This window comes from Lycorma delicatula, chromosome 2, assembly GCF_047948215.1.
Source record: "Lycorma delicatula isolate Av1 chromosome 2, ASM4794821v1, whole genome shotgun sequence".
NCBI classification, from domain to species: domain Eukaryota; kingdom Metazoa; phylum Arthropoda; class Insecta; order Hemiptera; family Fulgoridae; genus Lycorma; species Lycorma delicatula.
Genome location: NC_134456.1, coordinates 221,963,086 through 221,984,626, shown reverse-complemented (window position 1 = coordinate 221,984,626; position 21,541 = coordinate 221,963,086). Strand labels below are relative to the sequence as shown.

The following is a 21,541-nucleotide window of genomic DNA, read 5'->3' as shown; positions in this document are numbered from 1 at the left end:
AGTACATAGAGATATTACTGTTAATCCTAATGAAGTTTTAGATATTATGGCGAGAAATACAAATCGGCGATTAGCTTTATAATAATTCATAATTTTTATTGGAGTGTAAATGTGCGAGTGTGTAGTATATAATGTGAATTATGAAAAAAATTATATAATAACATTATGATTCTTATTTGCGTAGTAAATTATGTATTAAATCTAAGCATATGTTTCGCGTTTCTCAAGTGCAAGAAAGTATAAAAAACCGTTTCAATATAAAATAATTTTCATTATTATTATTATTATTATTATTTTATGATCTCATCAGCACCCTACACAATATGTAATGTTAAATTACATAAACTTTAAAATACGTATAATATAAAAGATTAATACAATGTTGACTCTTGTGTTTATAAAAATAATCAGTTTTAAAAATGTTGTTAAATTTTTAAAATCTTTTATTATGAATTTATATAAAGATGTCGATGTAAAAAATATTTATTTGTATAAGAAACCAGTAGAGATTGTGATTATAATGTTTATAGTCGTTGACCATGATTATGTACAATGTAACTGAAAATTGATCCCTTTGTTACAGAAATTTTTTTTTTTTTTTTTAAGTGACAAATTTCTGTCCAAAACGAGAATCAACTCAAATCTTCAATAAGCGGTTGCCGTAACATCTCGGCAACCGCTCGTCCGATTTTCACGATTCAAACGGCGTATGTATCGGCAGGTCGAGTGCTAAGTGTTTAACGCATCGCATACACTCTTGATCGACCGGATGTTGGTTATCCGGAAATTAAATCGTTTAGTCCTATGTTTTGATTGCACTCACCCACCGTAAAACGTACCGATCCGATCTTTCGATAAATACGCTCAAACCTGTGCGCTAGCGCAGCTGTAAATTATAAACTTATGAAGAGTAAAAAACAGAAAATAAAAAATATATAAAAGAAGTTTTTAAAAACCACTCTTATATTAAATGCCATAAAACGTTGAAAGAAAAAAAAATTAAAACATCGCTCTTAAATTAAACGCACTAAAAGTAAAAAATAATTTTACGACGGTATCTCAGAATGGATTTGACAACAAGCTTTGGTGGTGATATGTAAGATTACGTGAAAGTCATAGCTTCAAATTAAAAATTTGATGTCTGCCAATTTTTTTCTTATGCGTGATGAATGAGAGTGGGGGGCACACACGCATAAGAAAAAATTGGCAAAAACATCAAATTTTTAATTTGAAGCTACGACTTTCACATAATCTTAAATATCACAATAAAAGTTTGTTGTCAAATCCATTCTGAGATACCGTCCTAAAATTATTTTTTACTTTTAGTGAGTTTAATTTAAGAGCGATGTTTTAAATTTTTTTTTCATATTGTTTATTTATTTGGGTCATTGTTTTTCTTCACAAAATAATGAACTATAACCAAAAATCCAAACTCTCGGTCGAATACATTAATGGGCAAAAACGGACCATGGGGTTGGAAATGGGGTGTTTTTTTCGAAATAAACAATATATCGTTATAACTTTCTTATTAAGTAAAATATCGAATTTGTTTAAAGTTCTTATTATTCTTTGGATAAGGGCCTAAAACTTATAAGTAAATTTTTTTGATATCACCAACTATTAGCCCAGAGGGTGGAAAAATGGGGTTTTGAAGACAAAAAAAAATCATACCTCCCTTAATAGGCACAGTATCGAATCGGTTTAAAGTGGTCATTAGTCCTCTAAAAATTACCTAAAACTTTTGTCTTAAACAATTTTTGATATGACCAACCCTTACGGCAAGGAAATTGTAGGAAGATGGGCTTGTCGTATGCTAAACATGTGAAACTTTTTTCACTTGCAACCATTGTCGTATTGAGTAAATTTGAAGTTTTTTCTTTAATTTAAGGTAGAAATATTTTTTATCTCCTACTTAGCACCGGTGAGATCTAACTCCGCCTTCCGGCGTGCGAAGGGTTTTTTTTTTGTTATAATACTTTTCGAGACAACAATTTATACCCCCCTTAATAGGCATAGTATCGAATCGGTTTAAAGTGGTCGTTAGTCCTCTAAAAATTACCTAAAACTTTTGTCTGAAACAAGTTTTGATATGACCAACCCTTACGGCAAGGGATGACCAAAATATTGCTGGAATTGTAAGATGGGGCTCGTCGTATGCTTAACATGTGAAACTTTTATCAGTCATATTCAATACCTGCATTCAATACGGTGTTACTTTCAATATAATTTATTATAAATTTATTTTTTAAATGTAATTAATAATTTTTTTCACTAAAAAATGCTTCAAATTTTTATTTTCAATTAGAATTGTATTATCTTAAATTAATTTCAGTGATTTTCTGAGGAAAACGGATTATTAAACGTAATTAAATAAGTGAAAATCAAAGTTTAAGTGAAAAGTTATTCTCTTTAATATTTTATGTAATTATAATTTCCGCAAGATTGACAATAAGTTTTAAAAATAACAAAAATAATTTAATATTAGACAACGCATAATGGTCTATTGTTAAAAAAAAAAATGATAGTGAATGAAACAGTGGTTGTTGAATGTCTATCAAGGTCGTTGCCGTAGTTGCGCGAAGGCAGAGAAACATTATGAGTGTAAGTAAAAAACATGAAACGCAGCCAGCCGTCTGTCTTGTATTTACTATCGGATAATAATCGGTAGATTATTCAAACACAGTCAGTTAATGCTTCGAGGGAACAGTGTGTTTAACCTAACCTAATCCACTAGTAACCGTCATCCAACTTTTCTATTTATTGAGATATTACTGATTACAGTGAGTTTTATTTATTTTTTTTTAATATTATTACAATATTTTAAACAATAATTTGCAATTGTTTTATTCATTGTTTGTATTATTCAAATAAAATACGAGTAAATTAAGCAATCTTTTTAATAGAAATTCTTTCATAGAAAGATTAGAATTACTAAAGAGAACATACTTCAGTATAATGTAAACTTACTTCAAGTTACCTTAAATAAAATTTCACACACACAAGATTTTATTAAGTGCGATATTACACAGAAAACTGTCTTTATTTACACACTATAAACTACCAGTCATTGTATTTACTAAATTAGTTTACTCAAATACTCCATTTTTTAATATTTATTAGATTAAAAATGTTAGAACCCAGTTTACACTTGTTTATTTTTACAAAATAAATAAATTATTTATCTTAATACTGTATCAAATAGCAGAGAAACATTATCGAAAAAATAAATAAAACGAAACAAGTTATATGTTTGGTTATCTGACCCTTAATTAACAAAGGAAATAAAATATATGGTATATCGAATTTAACTGTACTGATGTAATCAGTGTATTTCATAAGTAAAAAGAAACAGTTTGAAATATGGAATTTAACATTTAATTTTATATATATCAACAAGTTGTAAGTCTGGTAACGAGAATGAAGCGTGATAAGCAAGAATTCGCATCGGTAACATTATCAAAAATATTCTGATTTGCTGGAGCTCCTGGGTTTGACTCCCAAATAGTATACTATTTGTTCACCGATCTCATTCGTGTCGTAAAAATATTCATAAATGAATGAATGTACACTCAGGAATAATACAATAAACATTTGAAAAACCCTTATTTTTACTAGGAATGAAAGTAACAAATAAACATCTTAATAAATTTGTAAAAATATTTTTATAAATTTACTGGCTGTACTTTTTATGAAACATAAATATGTACATATTTTTATGTAACATCTCTTTCCTCTCTTACAATTATTTTTTTATTAAAATATGATCGGTAGTGAGTTTGTAAAAGAGCAACCAATACTTTATAATTCACGTAAGGTTCAGAGTTCGACTCCCGGTAAGGGCTCGGTATCATCACATACATTTTCCAAATTTAATTTATCTATTTTTTAGTTAATTAAAAAAAATCATAAAATTGTTGAAAATATATAGTCGATCATTTTTTTTAAAGAGGAAAATGATTTTTAGGAAGATTTAATGACCTTTAGATCGATCGGTTGGTAAATTAACAGACTGATACACCGATAATCCTGGGTTCGAATCCCGGCATCATTCGGCATATCTTATCGGTCACAAAACATCTCGTTAACTACTCATAATTAAAAATTTAAACAGAAATTACTCGTAAATTATACGAAAATTAATTTTTCCTTGAAAATATTCAGAACGAGCGTTAAAATATTTTAAATTTTATTCGTAACATTTAAAAAAATATTTACCGGTAATTTTTTTAATTGATTTTCCTTTTAAAGTGTATTATAAGGCACAAAAAAATCGCTTCAGTGGGTTGACTGGATCAAACAACCTGCTAACATGTCGAAGGTTCTGGTTTGATTCCAGGAACGGGTTCAGCGATTCTTATCAGCAGTGATTTATCTAATTAATTATGTGTTTAAGAAGGAATTATGCATCACAAATGTATATGGTAAACTGTTTTTCATTTTGAGACATTCCTAGCGTACTGTTAGATTTTGTAGTAAAACTATCAGAATAATAGTAATTTAAGGGGAATAGGCAGTGTCACGAAATTATCATAGGTCTTTCACTCAGGAAGACATTTTTAAATTGTGAAGGATTCTGTGAGATCGGCCCGTTAGATCTTGAGATTATTCAGGACAAACTAATTGTGTCTTCCTGGACAAACATTCTAACTTCCTGGAACGATGGCCGGTAGTTTCATGCGTCTAGGTCCAACCGTACTCGAGATACGTCCTTTTCTCAAATATTTTTTGTATTTGATGATGAAATAAAATACAGATAAGTATTATTATCTAGTAACCGTTCAGTTAACAGTTCTGATCGCTTTTAAATTTATAACGATTTTTGAAAATAAATCGGGCATCATTACTTTCAGCGAAATCGGGAAGATATGTGATAAAAGGTTTTAATTTTTTTTTTATTGTTGAGATAGCTAATGAACTTTATCTTATATATATTATACATAAGAAACGGGTAATATCTTATATTAAATGATTTCTAAAAAAGAGCGTATCTCAAAAAACGGCGCGTCTAGACGATTTTTAACGCAATTTTGAAAGGCTTGTTCGAAAGGGTACTTTCCAAGTTCCTGGAACGATAGCCAGTAGTTTCATGCGTCTAGGTCCAACCGTTCTCGAGATACCACCGCAAGCGAAATTCGCATATGTCAATTCACCTCGTGTAAATGAATGAAAGGTATTTTCATACGACTTTTGAGGGAGAATAAGGCTATTTTTCTTGATTATGATAAAGGCTGTCGGGCGTAGTTATGGATTCATCACACATGCGTACCGTTGGCTTCGAAATTTTTAGGTATATGTATTTTATTGTTTTTCTTCTTTACGGTAAAGCCTTTAGTTCAAGGAAAAATTTTAATTTTAACTTATAATTTTTCATTAATATATATATATTTTTTTTAATTGTGGAGAATTATAATTTTTCAGTAGGAAAGGAGCGGAGCTACCAATAGAATTTTAAAGAAGTTTATAAAAAAAAAAAAAAAAATAGAAAATTTTATCAATTTATATTTTTGTAATTACAAAGGTTTAGCTAAAACAGATTTTGAGTGAGAAAAAAATTATGTTAATATAGAAAAGTATATTTCAGTATTTATATATAATTAAAATTGTGCGCGCGTGTGTGACTAAACAAATAAATAAATTTATTAATAATAAATATTAAATTATTGATTTATTAAGAGATAATAAAGTTTACCGAAACTGAAAATTACTTCAAAATTATTTGACACCCGTTCGCTTCGGTTAATATAGAATATTTTTCTAATAGGGAGTTTGTATATGAAACTGTACTAATTGTGATAGACAGATGCTGTGTTGCCATTTAACCTGACTTCTTCTTCCTCCTTGCCTTCGTTGCCGCCAAGTGCGGCATCGGATAAATCGGTGCGTTGAAGCCACCTGCGTTTTGTTCATCCCCCCTCTCTCCGTCCACCATCGTCGTCTAGACACAGTCTGACAGATTGTTTTAGTTGTTGCGTCATCCCAAAAAAATTAAACATAAAAAGAATTACCTCTAAATTCCTCTTAACAAAAGTCGTCTGTCAGCGTATGACAATTTTATAAATAATCGTTTTATTTTATCATTGGCTACTATTGAACTACCGTTTTTTTATTAAAGCATTTATTACTATAAAGAATTTATTTATTAAATTTATTTAATTTTATTTTATTTATATTTACATTTTCATTTAATTTTTTATTCTTATTAAACACTTGGCTTTTATCATAATCTGCTTTCTATTATTTAATAAAATCGAATGTTCCAGCTTGATAAAACTACATGTATATATGTCTTTATAAGTAATGCAAGAGTTCGCACGCACACACACACGCGCGCAAATGAAGAAATCCGTTATTACATATTACAACTTTTGCTTTTTAAATTTTATTAAAATTAAAATACGTTTACGTCTTAACAAATGTTACCGTTCGTAAATTTAAATGCATGAAACATCAGAATTTTTTTCACACGAATCACATTTACCGGTAAAAAACAAAAATTCACATATTACTATATAAATTCATATTTTAATTTAAGGACGCTTTTTCAAAAATCGGCCTAAAAGGATTAATATTTGAATAGATGTATAAATAAATATACACTATACAGAGTTTTGAGAAACATACAAAGTCTTCTGAAGCAGCTTTTTCATTATTGTAATACCGGGTGAGCGACTTAAAATTGAAGTAATAAATCGCTTACCTTGCCTACCGCCAAGGGCCGGCCCTGAAACGTGAAAAAATATTAATTTTACCGTTTATCGAAGAACAGAATGAATTTTTCCAAACGTAGTTTACAGAAGTATACTTAGAAAAAACAACTTTTTTTTCAGAACTTTGAAAGTTTGCTTAGTGATATTACAGATATTACTATAGAAAATAACTCTCACTGTTTGAAAACCTACTTAAATATATGCCGTCACAAATTTGAGTATACAATTAAATTGTAGTCTGTTCTACATTTCAGTGTATCAAGCAAGTTGGACATGTTCGACAAACAAAATCAACACAAAACAGAATAAACCTTTGTAAACCATCTCGTGGAAACTGAATTCTTACATAAAGTTACAGACACGCCGTGCAAATCCTAACTTTTTTAAATACGGATAAAGTTTGCGTGATCCACTTCTCAGTAAGAAATATATAAATATAATTGTCAAAAATAGTAAAATTTCTGTTATACATAATGTAAAATGTTTGGACCGTCCAATTAGATAATAAATTTTCATTAGAATTATTATTCTAATGAAAATTTGACCCACTGTAAATGAAATCGGGTTATTACCCGATTTCATTTACAGTGGGTAAATTATCATTTACAGTGGGTAAATTTGATCACTGTAAATGAAATCGGGTTATTACCCGATTTCATTTACAGTGGGTCAAATCACACTGTGTTGCTTTGAAATATTTTATTAAAAGCTAATCTTTCATCATCGTTATCTAAGTTTTATTTAATTTATTGTAAATACATCGCTTGCGATATATTATTAAAATACATTTAAAAAAATCCAGATTGCGATTAAAACAAAATGTTTATAAATAAATGTAATAAAATATTTTTTTATACTAATAAATAAAAAAACAAAATAGTTCAATAGCCGATGACAAATATAATTTATAAAATTCTATCGGTCATAGCTGATAGAGGACTATTTTACAAAGACGAATTTTAGAGATAATTATTTTTTTGTTTGATTTTTTGATGACGCGCCAAAAGAAAAGAATTGTCAGTCGGTTACTAATGCCAGGGTGGAGTGATACAGTGAGGGGAATCACCCCCCTCACTGACCCGCTGCGCCTCTGTCGCGCTGTCCCTCTGTTAAACACGAACAACAGAACGGCCAGCTGTCTTCCTTCGCGTCTGATTGGCTACCGTCGGACAGTACTGATCACGCCATGGTACAATTCAAATACAACCGCTAACGTAACGGTCATCACTTCTAAACGAGTAACAAAGTTAATAGCATCACTATTTCTTATATAGACGTTCGATATAATTAAATTAAATCAAGATTAGTCCATTATTTTATATCGATTACATTTTATTTAAAATAATATTAATAATTTCCTTTAATTTTAATAAATACATTAAAAATATTACGATAAAGTATATTCGTTTTGTAAAGTAAAAAAAAATTTAACAATAAATTATAACAGACCAAATTTCTCCTGTTTTATTTACAATACGACCTCGTAATATCCTACACGTGTAGTTTAACGAGCGAGGAATAATAGAATCAAACCCGAGCCCAGCTTTTTTTAGAAGTTAACAACTATATCCACTGATCGGCCAGTTTTTAATATGATTGTTATAAACTTACTTTGAAATAAAGCATTTAAGGATAAAAAAAAATAATCATTAAAACTTATAATTAAATCGATTATTTATGTTTCTAATAAATAACGTAACAGACGGCCAGATTTAATTACTAAAGATGGACAAAGCAGGAGCGATATAAAATGCCGAATAGCACAGGTGAAATGAGCTTTCAGTCAGAAATATAATTTGTTTACATAAAAAATTAATTTAATTGTCACGAAAGATTTTTGAAAGTATATGTTTGGAGCGTCGCTTTATATGGAAGTAAAACTTGGACGATGGGAGTATCTGAGAATAAAAGATTAGAAGCTTTTGAAATGCGGTGCTATAGGAGAATGTTAAAAATCAGACGGATGGATCAAGTGACAAATGAAGAGGTGTTGCGGCAAATTGATGATGAAAGAAGCATTTGGAAAAATATAGTTAAAAGAAGCAACAGACTTATAGGCCACATATTAAGGCATCCTGGAATAGTCGCTTTAATATTAGAGGGTCGGGTAGGTAGAAGGAAAAAACTGTGCAGGCAGGCAACATTTGGAATATGTAAAACAAGTTGTTAGGGATGTAGGATTTATTAGGGGGTATACTGAAATGAAACAACTAGCATCAAAAAGGGAATCTTGGAGAGCTGCATCAAACCAGTCAAATGACTGAAGACAAAGAAAAAAAATTATTTCTTACTATAAATTTAATGTAGCATACTAAATGTTAATAAACAAGAACTAATTATAAAGGAAGGAAGGAATTATTATTTATGTACAATGTTCATATGTTTAATGTGTTTCAAATATTATTTATAATTGTAATTTTTATGAGATGCTATTTAATTTCTGAGGCTTTTTAATAGAATCAATTAGTTTGCAATATTACAATGTTTTTTGTTCCTTTGTTAAGTGTCAAAACAAATGGTTTTTTTTTGTAACCAATTCCAGTTTATTTTAGAGAGTTTTACAAGCCACAATAAGTGAGTGGGCAGCTTTCAGTTATTAACAACACATTAGATGGAAAATAGACACGTGAGTTTTTCCTTTATATTTTTTGATAATGGGTATAAGGTTATCAAGCGATGTGGTGTTTTTTTTTCTACCTTTAGTTGGCAGCCTATTGAATATTTACTGAAGTCTGAAGAAAAGAAAATTAAAAACTTAAAGTCACTTTGAAAGTATTGTACTGATATGTTTAGTGTGTGATCATCTTTTTCAAGTTGTTAATCGAACAATTTTCTAAGGCCAAGAAAAGAATTATTCTTTCTCTAGACAGAAATTTTTTTATGGTAACTATTCCATCAGTGCCCACGAAGTATGGTTGAAATTGAATGAAATCTGATATTCCTATTGACTGGTACAATGAACTTCAAATCAAATAACACTCTTAGGCAAAACAATATATGAGGATGATGTGTGCAGGGCTTTTACAAGTATTGCCACAAGAATTTTACCCATTTACATCAGGTGGTATGACTTGCCAAAAGAAGATAAGACATGATCTAAATTGCAGAACGACTTTTTTAAGTTATGAATTGAGGTTAAATGGACCTCTTTAATATCTTGGACATCTTTAACTCAAGGTCAATTCTCAACCCAAGAAGCGTGCTTCTAGATCTAATTCTACAAAGGGGAGTCGTGCTACGGCTAATCACAATGATATGAAAAATTTTCTTGTAGAAAATTAGGCAATTTCTAAAAACCATTCACTGGGACTTATTTGTTGTAAATGCAAGTTAAAGGGCTGTAAGTCAATGAATGTTCACCTAATAAGAAACACTGTGCTATAAATGAATCAGGCTTGGAAAAATTAACAATCCGGAGCAGCTGAGAGAGAAAACATAATAGTTTGTGAGGTGGCAAGATCCTGTTTGTATTCTGCACTCCACTTACCCAAATCTCTTAGGAGTGAAGTGTGAAGCAGTCCTTTCTTCTACATATACATGAAATAGAACAGCACCAACAAAAGTGAAAGGAAAGGCTACTTGAATTCTGGGCAAACAAAAAGGAAATCTGATGCAAAATCATTAAAGGTTGGATATGCAGACTGTGGTTATAGTTTATTTTCCAGACAAGTAAAAGTTTGTCTGCAGGGACATAACCTAAATTCAGGGAGCCTAAATTCAGATGGGAAACATTACAAGAATCTAAAATTCATAATTTTTCTTACATACCAAGTAAAGACCTTACTGATATACCTAAGAAGCTATAATATGAGTTGATTCCTTTGGAAAAATCAACAGATGAAAATTTGATTCCCCTTGCATAAGCAATAGATAACAATGAGTACAGATACCATTTAATTAACCAGGGACAAATAAACCTTCCAGGTATCAAGAGGAGGAATATTTTTTCTTCTCAATCTAACACCTTCAAATTATCAAGAGGCTATGCAGATTGACACAGCTTCTGAATGAAAGAAAGTGATGAAAAATAAATTCTCTTCATCAGAATCAAATGCGGCAGCTAGAGAAGAAGCCTCCAGATTGTGGAGTGGTAGATAATCAACGGGTATGTGCTTTCAAGACTGATTAGGATGACAAAGTATAAAGTAAGAATAGTTGCCAAAATCTATAGACAACATACAGGGATTGATTATTTTAACAATTTCAGCCCTGTTTCCCATTGAAGACATTCAGGGCAATTTTAGCTTACTCATGATGTGAAGACTGCTTTCCTCAATGGACAACTAAACAAGAATGTGTTCATGCGATAACTTCCAAGAAATGAGATAAAGCACAAAAAGGGTACAAATTAATAAAAAAAATATGTATAGCCTTAAACAACTTTCTAAGTGTTTGTATAAATGCCTAACACATTTCTTTATAGCAGTGTGGTCTAGAAGGCAAGACAGATCTTTGTACCACAGTAAAACAAATTGTGGTTTTTTTCATGTTGATGACAGACAGTCTTATTACAGATCCTTCTTCAATGATCATGAGCCTAATCACAAATTTAAATTCTTTTTTGAATTAAAATCAAAGGTACAAAGGTATTTACGTATTAATGCCACCGCAGCTATAGCTTTATTTAAAAACTAAGTAGTCAATCGGATTTCGGTGGAAAATGAACAGTCTCTTTATTAATTTTAATAAATGGTTATTTATGTTTATTTATTTTATAAATATACCATTTTACAAATATAACCAAACTTAACCTATGCTCGCTAACCTTGACTAATTAACACCGTAACTTTTTGAATATTTATTTAATAAATTCAGTAATTATTGCAATTATTTATTATTTAAATAATCAAAACACTCCTAATTAGTCAAGGTTAGCAAGCGAAGCGAGCGTAGGTTAAGTTTGGTTAAATTATATTTATAAAATAAATAAATATCAATAACCATTTGTTAAAATTAATAAAGAGACTGTTTTGAATCTATGTTAAACTCTATATCGGCCCATTTTCCACCGAAATCCGATATTTTATATATATATACAAAATATCTTTCTAATTTTAAAAAAAATTTTAAACTAATAATTTATGAAATTTTTAAATGTATCTTCTGAACTGAAGGTTGCAAGGGTTACACCCAGCAACAAAAAGAGTACATTTTAAAAAAATGTTATAAAAGAAAAATAATAATTAATAATCATATTTTAATAAAATATTTTAACTGTTGTATGTAAATTGAAATATCCCTCTAGCTACATGAAATCACTATCCAGAAGGGTTCCCCAGATGTACAAGGAGATGTAGGCCCAACTTAAGGGACTGATTCAGGACATCCAAATATATAAAAATATTCATGAAAACAACTATCGCTCTCCATTTTCCTTCTTTTAATGACATTTGAATTTTGGCAATAAGAATTAATGTCTTGAGAAAAGATAAAATTTATATGTATATACCCAACATCTCCAAATTTCTGTCCTATTTATTACTAATTAATAAACATTACTGAAGAAAGTGAAAAAATTAAAGAAATGAAGAGTAATTTACTTATTATAAGAAATTACATCACAAAATGTAGTTGTTGAGAGTTAACATAAAAAAAGTAATGCAGGAAAAAGTTAAAAAGAGTAACACAGGAACGTTAAAAGGTAATAGAGGAAAGATATAATGATTAAAGAATTATTTTTTTATTTACTTACTACAGACTGTTTAATGTCTACTGATAAATAATTACCAGAAATGTAATTATAATATTAAAATGTAATATAAATACATTGAAACTGTTGAATCCATTACAATTAATAATTCCAAAGAAAACGAGAAGATATTTAACAAATAATTTATTAATATTGCATAAAGTTAGATAAACTATTAGTTGTATGAGACTTTACATCAATACAGTAGTATTCAAAACCAAATCATGAATCAAAACCAAAAAAATAATTCTATAATATAAGGCATTACTCAAATTGTATTCATAATGGAATAATTGTTTTGTATCAAAATTATAATGATACAAGCAATAAATTAACAATTTGTTTTTCATACAAATATTTAGAAATACTGATATGTCACAATTAAGAAAATTACATTCATATAACTTTTCAGAACGTTGCAACAATTATTTAAACCGGTTTCAATATTTCTTAGGATCATGTGAATTAATAATTCTATTTGAAATTATACATCTCCAGAATACAAATAAAAATATTGGAAATTAATCTCTATAAATAATTAATTAATCTCTATAAAGCGTTTATTAAATGATTTTTACTTAAATAGATCTTACATTTCTTTATTTTCATTATGATATCATAATAACTTGGAAATAATTGTTTAATTCGCTCATTACTGTAAATACAAAATATTATCTGATTCTGATTTTAGTTTCATCTCATATTCAAATAATTTACAACAAAATTTAAAAAAAAAAAAAAAATTATCTACCACATTTATAGATTGAATCTCATTTAATTCAACATTACTATCATTAATAAAATCAGTATAACCCAATTTTACTCGAGTGTATCTATCTAACTCTTCAGGAAGAACTAAACGTAAATGTTTCATAAATGGAATATATGCACTAAAAAAGGGGCACTATTTTTTAACACTTTTTCACATGTTAGTTCTCAACTATTATTTCTTGCAGTAACATCAGCATTACCTACATATATAATTAACACATTGATAAGTTCTGAATAAACAGCGAAATGATTAAGTGTATTCCACTCAGAATCTTCCAATTTTACATAACAATTTTCTAAAACTGCTTTTATCAATTTAACTGTTTTCTTCCCATCTGAAATGTACATCAATATTTTTTGATGGACATCATCCAAATCGTTTATATCTGAGCTGCTACAAAATAATTTTTTTCAATATACATCTCCAGAATACAAGTAAAAATATTGGAAATCAGTGACTTCTCTATCTTTACTACATTCTTATGATCAAAGATAAGCAAAAAGTTAAGTATGACATGAAAATGAAATACTCTAGAAAAAATAAAACATGGTATTCACTCTTCTCAATATCTTTGTTATAACATAAAAGGTTAATACAATTTCAACACTTGTACTATGATTTATAGCATAAATTAAAGGTGTTCCCACAAGAATTCTTAAATATTTATGAATACTTGCACCATCACCAAATAGTAAAAACTCAATTTCCTCATCATAAGTCTTTTAAAAAAATGCATGGCATAAAGCTGTATGACAATCTTTATCAATAGAGTCTTTACCAAAGAGTGGAAGAAATGAGCCAACTTAACTCCAAATGGGAAAAATATTATTCATGAGCCCTTAGTTGAACCCAAAAAAAATATTTTTACCCTCACTCCATATCAAGCTAGGTCTAATGAAAAGCAATGAAGAAGGATAGTCCCAGATTTTTGTACATTATGCAGAAATTCTCGGATGTAAATGAAGGAAAAATTAAAGGAATATTTGTTGGTCCATAAATAGGAGAGTTGGTATATATACATAGTTGGATGATATATTTAACTCAATGTTAAATAATGTAGAAAGCGCAGCTTGGGCTTCACTTAAAGACGTTTGCAAAACTTTTCTCGGCAATCAAAATTCGACTATTACCACGATATTCTTACAAACATCTTACTTCATACAGAGCTATAGTATGTAATATGTCTTTTACTCGCATCTGGATTCTTTCCCGGACGACGTAGGTGACGAACACGGTTATCGTTTACTGTTGGACATTAATTCGGGATGTGCTTGAGGCTATTTATAAAAAAAAAAAACATCGGCGTAATCATTCTAACGTAGGTATGGCTAAACAAAATTATAAATTGTTGAGATTTTAACTATATTTTACCTAATTTTTGTTGAACCGTATTTTATTTAAAACTAAGGATGATAGAAAAATTTTATTTACAGATCTGTAATGTACGCAAAAATTCAATTCGAGATGGTGAGAAACATTTAAAAAAATGTTTTTTCGTCTATCAGTGTTAATTACAATTCACTAAACTACATTTTTTTTGTAGTGCTTCATATCAAATTATAGGTTATAATAAACATAATATAATAAACTGTATGCTAAATCTTAATTGCCATCCTACATTGAATAAAATAACAGTGGTAACATTAAATGAAAATACTTACACAACTAAAAAAGAAAACTTCTCTAATTCGTTTACAAGTTGTTATGTACTTCATAGTTGCGAACCACATGCATCGTTAATACAAAAGACTCGATGGAACGTTACTAGCGTACGAGATTGCCAACAAGTTTATTAGTAAATTACGTCTTTCAAATAAGTAAAATAAATACAAAGGATAAAGTTGCAAACAGCTGAAATCTAATTGTAAAGCACATAAAAATACCTTGTATAAACCATTGCAGATTGCATTATATCGTTGACGCAGATCAGGAACCATGCAACACAGTTTTCAATTTTGAGATATTCCGTGTAAATATTCTTTGGGTTCATATCAATTCAAGTCCAATATTCAACAGAGAAGCTGTTAAATATTGTATAAAAAAACTAATTTCTTCATGCAGAAGTAGCCTATTGTACCATAGGCTCCACCAAGAATATTTAATTTATTTATAAATATTGTCAGTGCAGAAGTACATAATGTAACTACATGTATTTGCTCACCAGTTGGCATCATTGAAAAAGTAAAAATTCAGTAGTGGTATCTTCACTCGTATTTTATTAGTGAAATACTTGTTTTCATTTTATTGTTTTGGTAGTTTTCAACAATTAATTCAAAATGAATAGATGAAGAATAATGGTAGAGCATGCTGAAAAACTATAAAAGTATTCATATTTATTTCAAATTACGTTTTTCGCATTATTTGCTTAAGTTGTAGGTTAACTTTTTTTATAATGTTTTGCATTAATATTTATGATTCTTTAATGAAGTTTTATTTCATAAAATGTTTATTAATTTTGTTGAATAGTTAGTTAATTCATTCATGAATCTGTATACTTTTCTTTAATTCGTATACAGATAAAATTTTTCTGGTTTGTAACTATAACTATTTTAACTGAATTGAGTTTTTTAATGGTTCAAACTTCATTTTAATTATTTGAATTAATCTTAACGTATGCTACGGGGGCCTTTTAATTTCGATTTAAGTTTAAAAATCATTTTTTGTTGCATAACCTAATTTATTTGTTTTTATGGTAACAGTTTTGAATATGTGACTTTGAATCAACACTGTCCAGTTCTATTCTTTTTGTTGTATTGAATTGTTCATTGTACTTTTTTTTAAATTATTGGTGTTATATTTTTTTCTGCCTGGTAATTTCAGCTAATTAGGTGGACTATATAACTTCTATATTAGTTAATAACCTTTAATAGCAGTTTAGTTTTAGAGTACCTTTATTTCAGATCTGTTTAATAAAATTTTCAGGTGCTCTAAAAGCAGATAAAGAAGGTAATGCAAATTAGTAGAAAACAACTGATAATGACATTTTTGATTGGAAAAGCATGATGATTTCAATAAAGAAAATAAAATTCAACCATCTGGAAATTTACTTCCCCAAGTAAGTACCACCAATCTCTTGTAATTCATATTTGGGTAAGCCTACTTTAACTGTTTTAAAATATTAAAGGATTTTTTTAATGATATTTCTAGACGGTCCGCATGGCTTGATGTGAGTGAGTTAGTATTTACTGCTCTTTGTATATGTCATGACTGTGTTATTTACCTTTATTGTAATAATTGGCCTGTGACTAAATTTTATATTTTTAAATTATCTAAAGCTTCCACTGCTCTTAAATATTTATGTACATTTAGTTTTGTTTTTATTATTTTTTTTTGTGTTTAGTAGCGTCTTTTGGTTGTTGGCCTTAGCTTACATACAAAAAAATTCTTTCTTATGAAAAACACATTTAACATCTTCATTATTATAAAATTTTACCGGCTTTCTAAGAAGTTACTAACATGGTTGATTTTATTACAGATTATACTACAAAAAAACATTTTGGGGATGGTGTATAAAGTGTAACTTTTTATGATATGGATGATGAAAGACTTATTGAACAATGTTTGGCTTCAAATAACGTAGCAACAGAATGCCAAGTTGTAGACGTCAATGGAACTGCAAATTCAGGTAAAAACTAATTCAGTCACCATGACATTACTTTCTTTCACTTATTTCAATCATTATCTCAGTTCCAATGATAATTTCAAAATTTTTCTGTTGATGGTGAGTCCTGCTCTTTTCAGCACCTTTGGCTCCAAACTGAATACATTTAAAAAATTTTAAATAGAGTATTTATATAAATAACTATAATACAAAATAGAATTAATTTGAAAAGATTTACACCTTTTAGTTAAGTTTGTAAATTATCCACGGCATGAAAGTGACTAACTGATCATTGCCTACTACTTTTATGATATAACAGCCAACCAGTGGGGTAATATCCAGTCTAATTTCTAGCTCTTTCAGCATTCTGATTGGGCACTACCAACTACTGCCATCTGCCTCTACATTTAGAGCTTTGTTGCTGTCTACTCAGCAGTAATGATATTTTTCTCTTTTCAAAAATATCAATATGCATTTTCTTTGCATAAAAGAAAATGCATGGGCTGCCTTTACTTCTCCAGCATTTCTGTATTTGTACAGTTTGAATAACCATCAATTGAGTTGTCATGTGAGCTTTAATAGAAGTAAGATATTGATATAATATCTTTACATAACGGAACATGTCATTACATAGGTATGCTTGTGTGAGCACTAGCTCATATTGTTGATATTGTAGAGAATAAACACAGAAAAAAATGTTGAGTATTCATGAAAAGTGTTGGAGACATGAGAATGGAGAGTTCCAGTTACATTGTCTTTTCTAATTCATTGTTCATTTTGTTTCAAATAAAATTGTCTGTAATAACGTTGATGATGATGAGCAACCCCTGTGCTGTGGTGATACAACTTTCAATATCTCATCTTTGGAAATGACACCAAGCAGGGATGAAACAAATGTGGATATAAATACCCCAATGAAATTAATAATTTCACCTCTTCATTTGTCACTTTATCCACCCATCTGATTTTTTAACATTCTCCTATAGCAGCATATTCAAAAGCTTCTAATCTTTTCTTCTCAGGTACTCTAATCATCCAAGTTTCACTTCCATATAAAGCGATGCTCCAAAGATGTACTTTAAAAAATCTTTTCCTGACATTTAAATTAATTTTTGATGTAAACAAATTATATTTCTGACTGAAGGCTTGTTTCACCTGTGCTAGTCAGCATTTTATATAGCTCCTGCTTCGTCCATCTTTAGTAATTCTACTTCCCAATTAACAAAATTCTTCTACCTTTATAATCTTTTCTCTTCCTATTTTCACATTCAGAGGTCCATCTCTATTATGTCTACTACATTTCATTACTTTCGTCTTGTTCTTGTTTATTTTAATGCAGTAGTTCTTGCGTAGGACTTCATCCATCCCGTTCATTGTTTCTTCTAAATCGCTTTTACTCTCGACTAGAATTACTATATCATTAGCAAACCGTAGCATCTTTATCTTTTCAGCTTGTACTGTTACTCCGAATCTAAATTGTTCTTTAACATCACTAACTGCTAGTTCTATATAAAGATTAAAAAGTAACGGGGGATAGGGAACATCCTTGTCAGACTCCCTTTCTTATTATGGCTTCTTTCTTATCTTCTTCAATTATTACTGTTGCTGTTTGGTTCCTGTAAATTTTAGCAATCGTTCTTCTATCTCTGTATTTGAACCTAATTTTTTTAATATGTTGAATATTTTATTCCAGTCTATGTTATCGAATGCCTTTTCTAGGTCTATAAATGCCAAGTATGTTGGTTTGGTTTTCTTTAATCTTCCTTCTACTATTAATCTACTATACAGAATTCTAGTTAAGATTTTTGATGCATAGTTAGTTAAGCTAATTGTTTTGTATTCTTCACATTTATCTACTCCTGCTTTCTTTGGTATCATGACTATAACACACTTTTTGAAGTTCGATGGAACTTATCCTTTTTCATAAATATTACACACCAGTTTGTATAATCTATCAATCGCTTCCTCACGTGTACTGTGCAGTAATTCTACAGGTATTCTGTCTATTCCAGGAGCCTTTCCGCCATTCAAATCTTTTAGTGCTCTCTTAAATTCAGATCTCAGTATTGTTTCTCCGCTTTCATCCTCTTTGACTTCATCCTCTTCCTCTATAACAGCATTTTCTAATTCATTTTCTCTATATAACTCTTAAATATATTCCACCTACCTATCGACTTTGCCTTTCGTTTTATAAATTGGTGTACCATCTTTGTTTAACACATTATTAAATTTTAATTTATGTACCCCAAAATTTTCCTTAACTTTCTTGTATGCTCCAACTATTTTACCAATGTTCATTTCTCTTTCCACTTCTGAACACTTTTCTTTAATCCTGTCTTCTTTCGTTAGTTTTCACTTCCTGTTTATAATATTTCTTAATTGTCTATAGTTCCTTTTACTTTCTTCATCACTAGCATTCTTGTATTTTATACGTTCATCCATCAGCTGCAATATATTGTCTGAAATTCAGGTTTTTCTACCAGTTCTCTTTGTTCCGCCTAAGTTCGCTTCTGCTGATTTAAAAATTTCCTTTTCAACATTCTTCCATTCTTCTATATTTTCTACTTTATCTTTTTTACTCAGACCTCTTGCGATGTCCTCCTTGAAAATCTTCTTTACCTCCTCTTCCTCAAGCGTCTCTAAATTCCACCGATTCATCTGACAGGTTTTTAAATCTACATTTCATTATCACTAAGTTATGGTTGCTAACAATATCTGCTCCAGGGTAAGTTTTGCAGTCAACAAGTTGAATTCTAAATCTTTGTTTAACCAAGATATAATATATCTTATACCTTGCAGTATCGCCTGGCTTTTTTCATCTGTATATTCTTCTATTATGATTTTTAAACTGGGTGGTGGCAATTACTAAAGTATAGTTCGTGCAAAACTCTATAAGTTGGTCCCCTCTTTCATTCCTTTTACCCAGCCCGTATTCACCCACTATCTTTCCTTCCTTGCCTTTTCCAATGCTTGCATTCCAATCTCCAACTATTATTAAATTTTCATCCCCTTTTATGTTTTTAATTGTTTCGTCAATTACTTTGTATACACACTCTTCCTCATCATCATCATGGGCACGTGTAGGCATATAGACAATCCTTGTCGGTTAAGGTTTCGAGTTTATCCTTATTACAGTGATTCTATCGCTTTACATTTTGAAATACTCTACTCTCTTCCCTGTCTTCTTGTTCATTACAAAACTTACTCCTGCCTGCCCATTATTTGAGCTGAGTTAATTATTGTAAAATCACATGACCTGAAGTCGTTTTCCTCTTCCCACCTCACCTCACTAATTCCTACTACATCTACATTTATCGTATCCATTTCCCTATTTAAATTTTCTAACCTACCAACCTTTTTTAGACTTCTAACATTCCAACTCGTAGGATGTTATATTGTAATTTTCTGGTGACCCCTTCCTTAGTTGTCCCCACCCAGAGATCTGAACGCAAAATTTGAACAGAAACATTGCAATGAGGTCAATTATGTTCCTGTATTTGGCTGTTAATCATGGCATCAAAATAGCACATAGTTTTCTTGAAAAGGGGCATACTCAAAATGAGGGGGACAGTGTCACAGTAGCATATTGAGCGTGTATCAAAAAATGTATCCATTTATGTTGTAGATCAATGGTAAGCAAGAATGGCGTGTAGAAAATCTCTATATCATGTAACTGAAATGGAATAGTTCTATGACTTTTGGATACTGAGAACTGAGATATCCAACAGATTGGAGATACAGTAAAGTGGCAGAAAATAAAAGTACTTATGATTCAGTCACAAAACCCAAAGACTGTATTACTGTGTTTTTTAAATAAAAATATAATGAAAGCAATTTCAAGGAAATTAATATTGAGTCTCAAACAAGAAAAAAATTGGAGGGGTTAGCTCATTGAAAATTGCAGGTTCTTCTCCATCAAACCTGTTAACCAATTAGTACCAAAAAATGTAAGGATCTAAAAGCTGTTTGCAAAATCATGATAATACCAATGGCAACAATCATTACTATCAAAATTTGAAACATTGTAACAATGTGGAAGATGTCTAAAAACCAAGGTGAAGTAAAGCTTCTTACAATAATGTTTCTATAATTTTATTTCCCTATGTATGTTTGCTTTTATTTTCCAATGTTTTTTATTGAATATCATTGTAATCCTCAAGTTTTTTTAATGTTGTAATGTGAATGTTTCACATATTATGTGATTAGAATTATTGGTAAGAAATTACAAAACTAACTGTAGAAATTAAAAAATTCTTCTGATCATTTAGTGCAATGTATTTTTGTAATTCTTTATGTTATATTTTGTGTTCAGTATTTTTTTTAAACTTTTAAATTTTTTTGTATTTTTAGTTTCAGTTTTTACGAAGCAAGTTTCCATTTTATTTTTGTTATGTTAGTAAACACATATTAATACAGTAAAAAATTATGTGCAATGTATTGGTATTGTTAGTAATAAAAATTGTTTCTTATGTGTTTTTTTTTCTTCCACCCAATTTGGGTCAAAGAATTAAAAAAGTCAGGTAGTTTGTTGTATAGTATTATAATTTTATTATTAATAATTCTATAGTGTTTTTTAAAGAAATATTTTATAATTTTTAAATAATAGAAGATTGCAGTAATGTAAATACACCAAATGTTATATTTAAATTTTTTTGTATTTTTAGTTTCAGTTTTTACGAAGCAAGTTTCCATTTTATTTTTGTTATGTTAGTAAACACATATTAATACAGTAAAAAATTATGTGCAATGTATTGGTATTGTTAGTAATAAAA

General features: G+C 29.4%; 1 protein-coding gene and 1 long non-coding RNA gene across 2 annotated transcripts in view; one reads left to right on the top strand and one right to left on the bottom strand.

Moving 5' to 3' along the window:
- Positions 1-15,310, bottom strand: part of LOC142319677 (uncharacterized) — a 39,823-nt gene extending 24,513 nt beyond the window's left edge. Inside the window, exon 1 of the mRNA XM_075357226.1 lies at positions 14,830-15,310. Within this exon, the coding sequence (XP_075213341.1) occupies positions 14,830-14,898 (69 nt within the window). The 5' untranslated portion in view covers positions 14,899-15,310. The remainder of the gene's footprint in view (positions 1-14,829) is intronic.
- Positions 15,311-15,348: 38 nt separating this feature from the next.
- LOC142319678 (uncharacterized) lies at positions 15,349-21,056 on the top strand. The gene is made up of 4 exons (XR_012755251.1): positions 15,349-15,540; positions 16,091-16,223; positions 16,644-16,793; positions 20,395-21,056. It is a non-coding gene; the product is annotated as an uncharacterized LOC142319678 (long non-coding RNA).
- Positions 21,057-21,541: the final 485 nt, after the last annotated feature.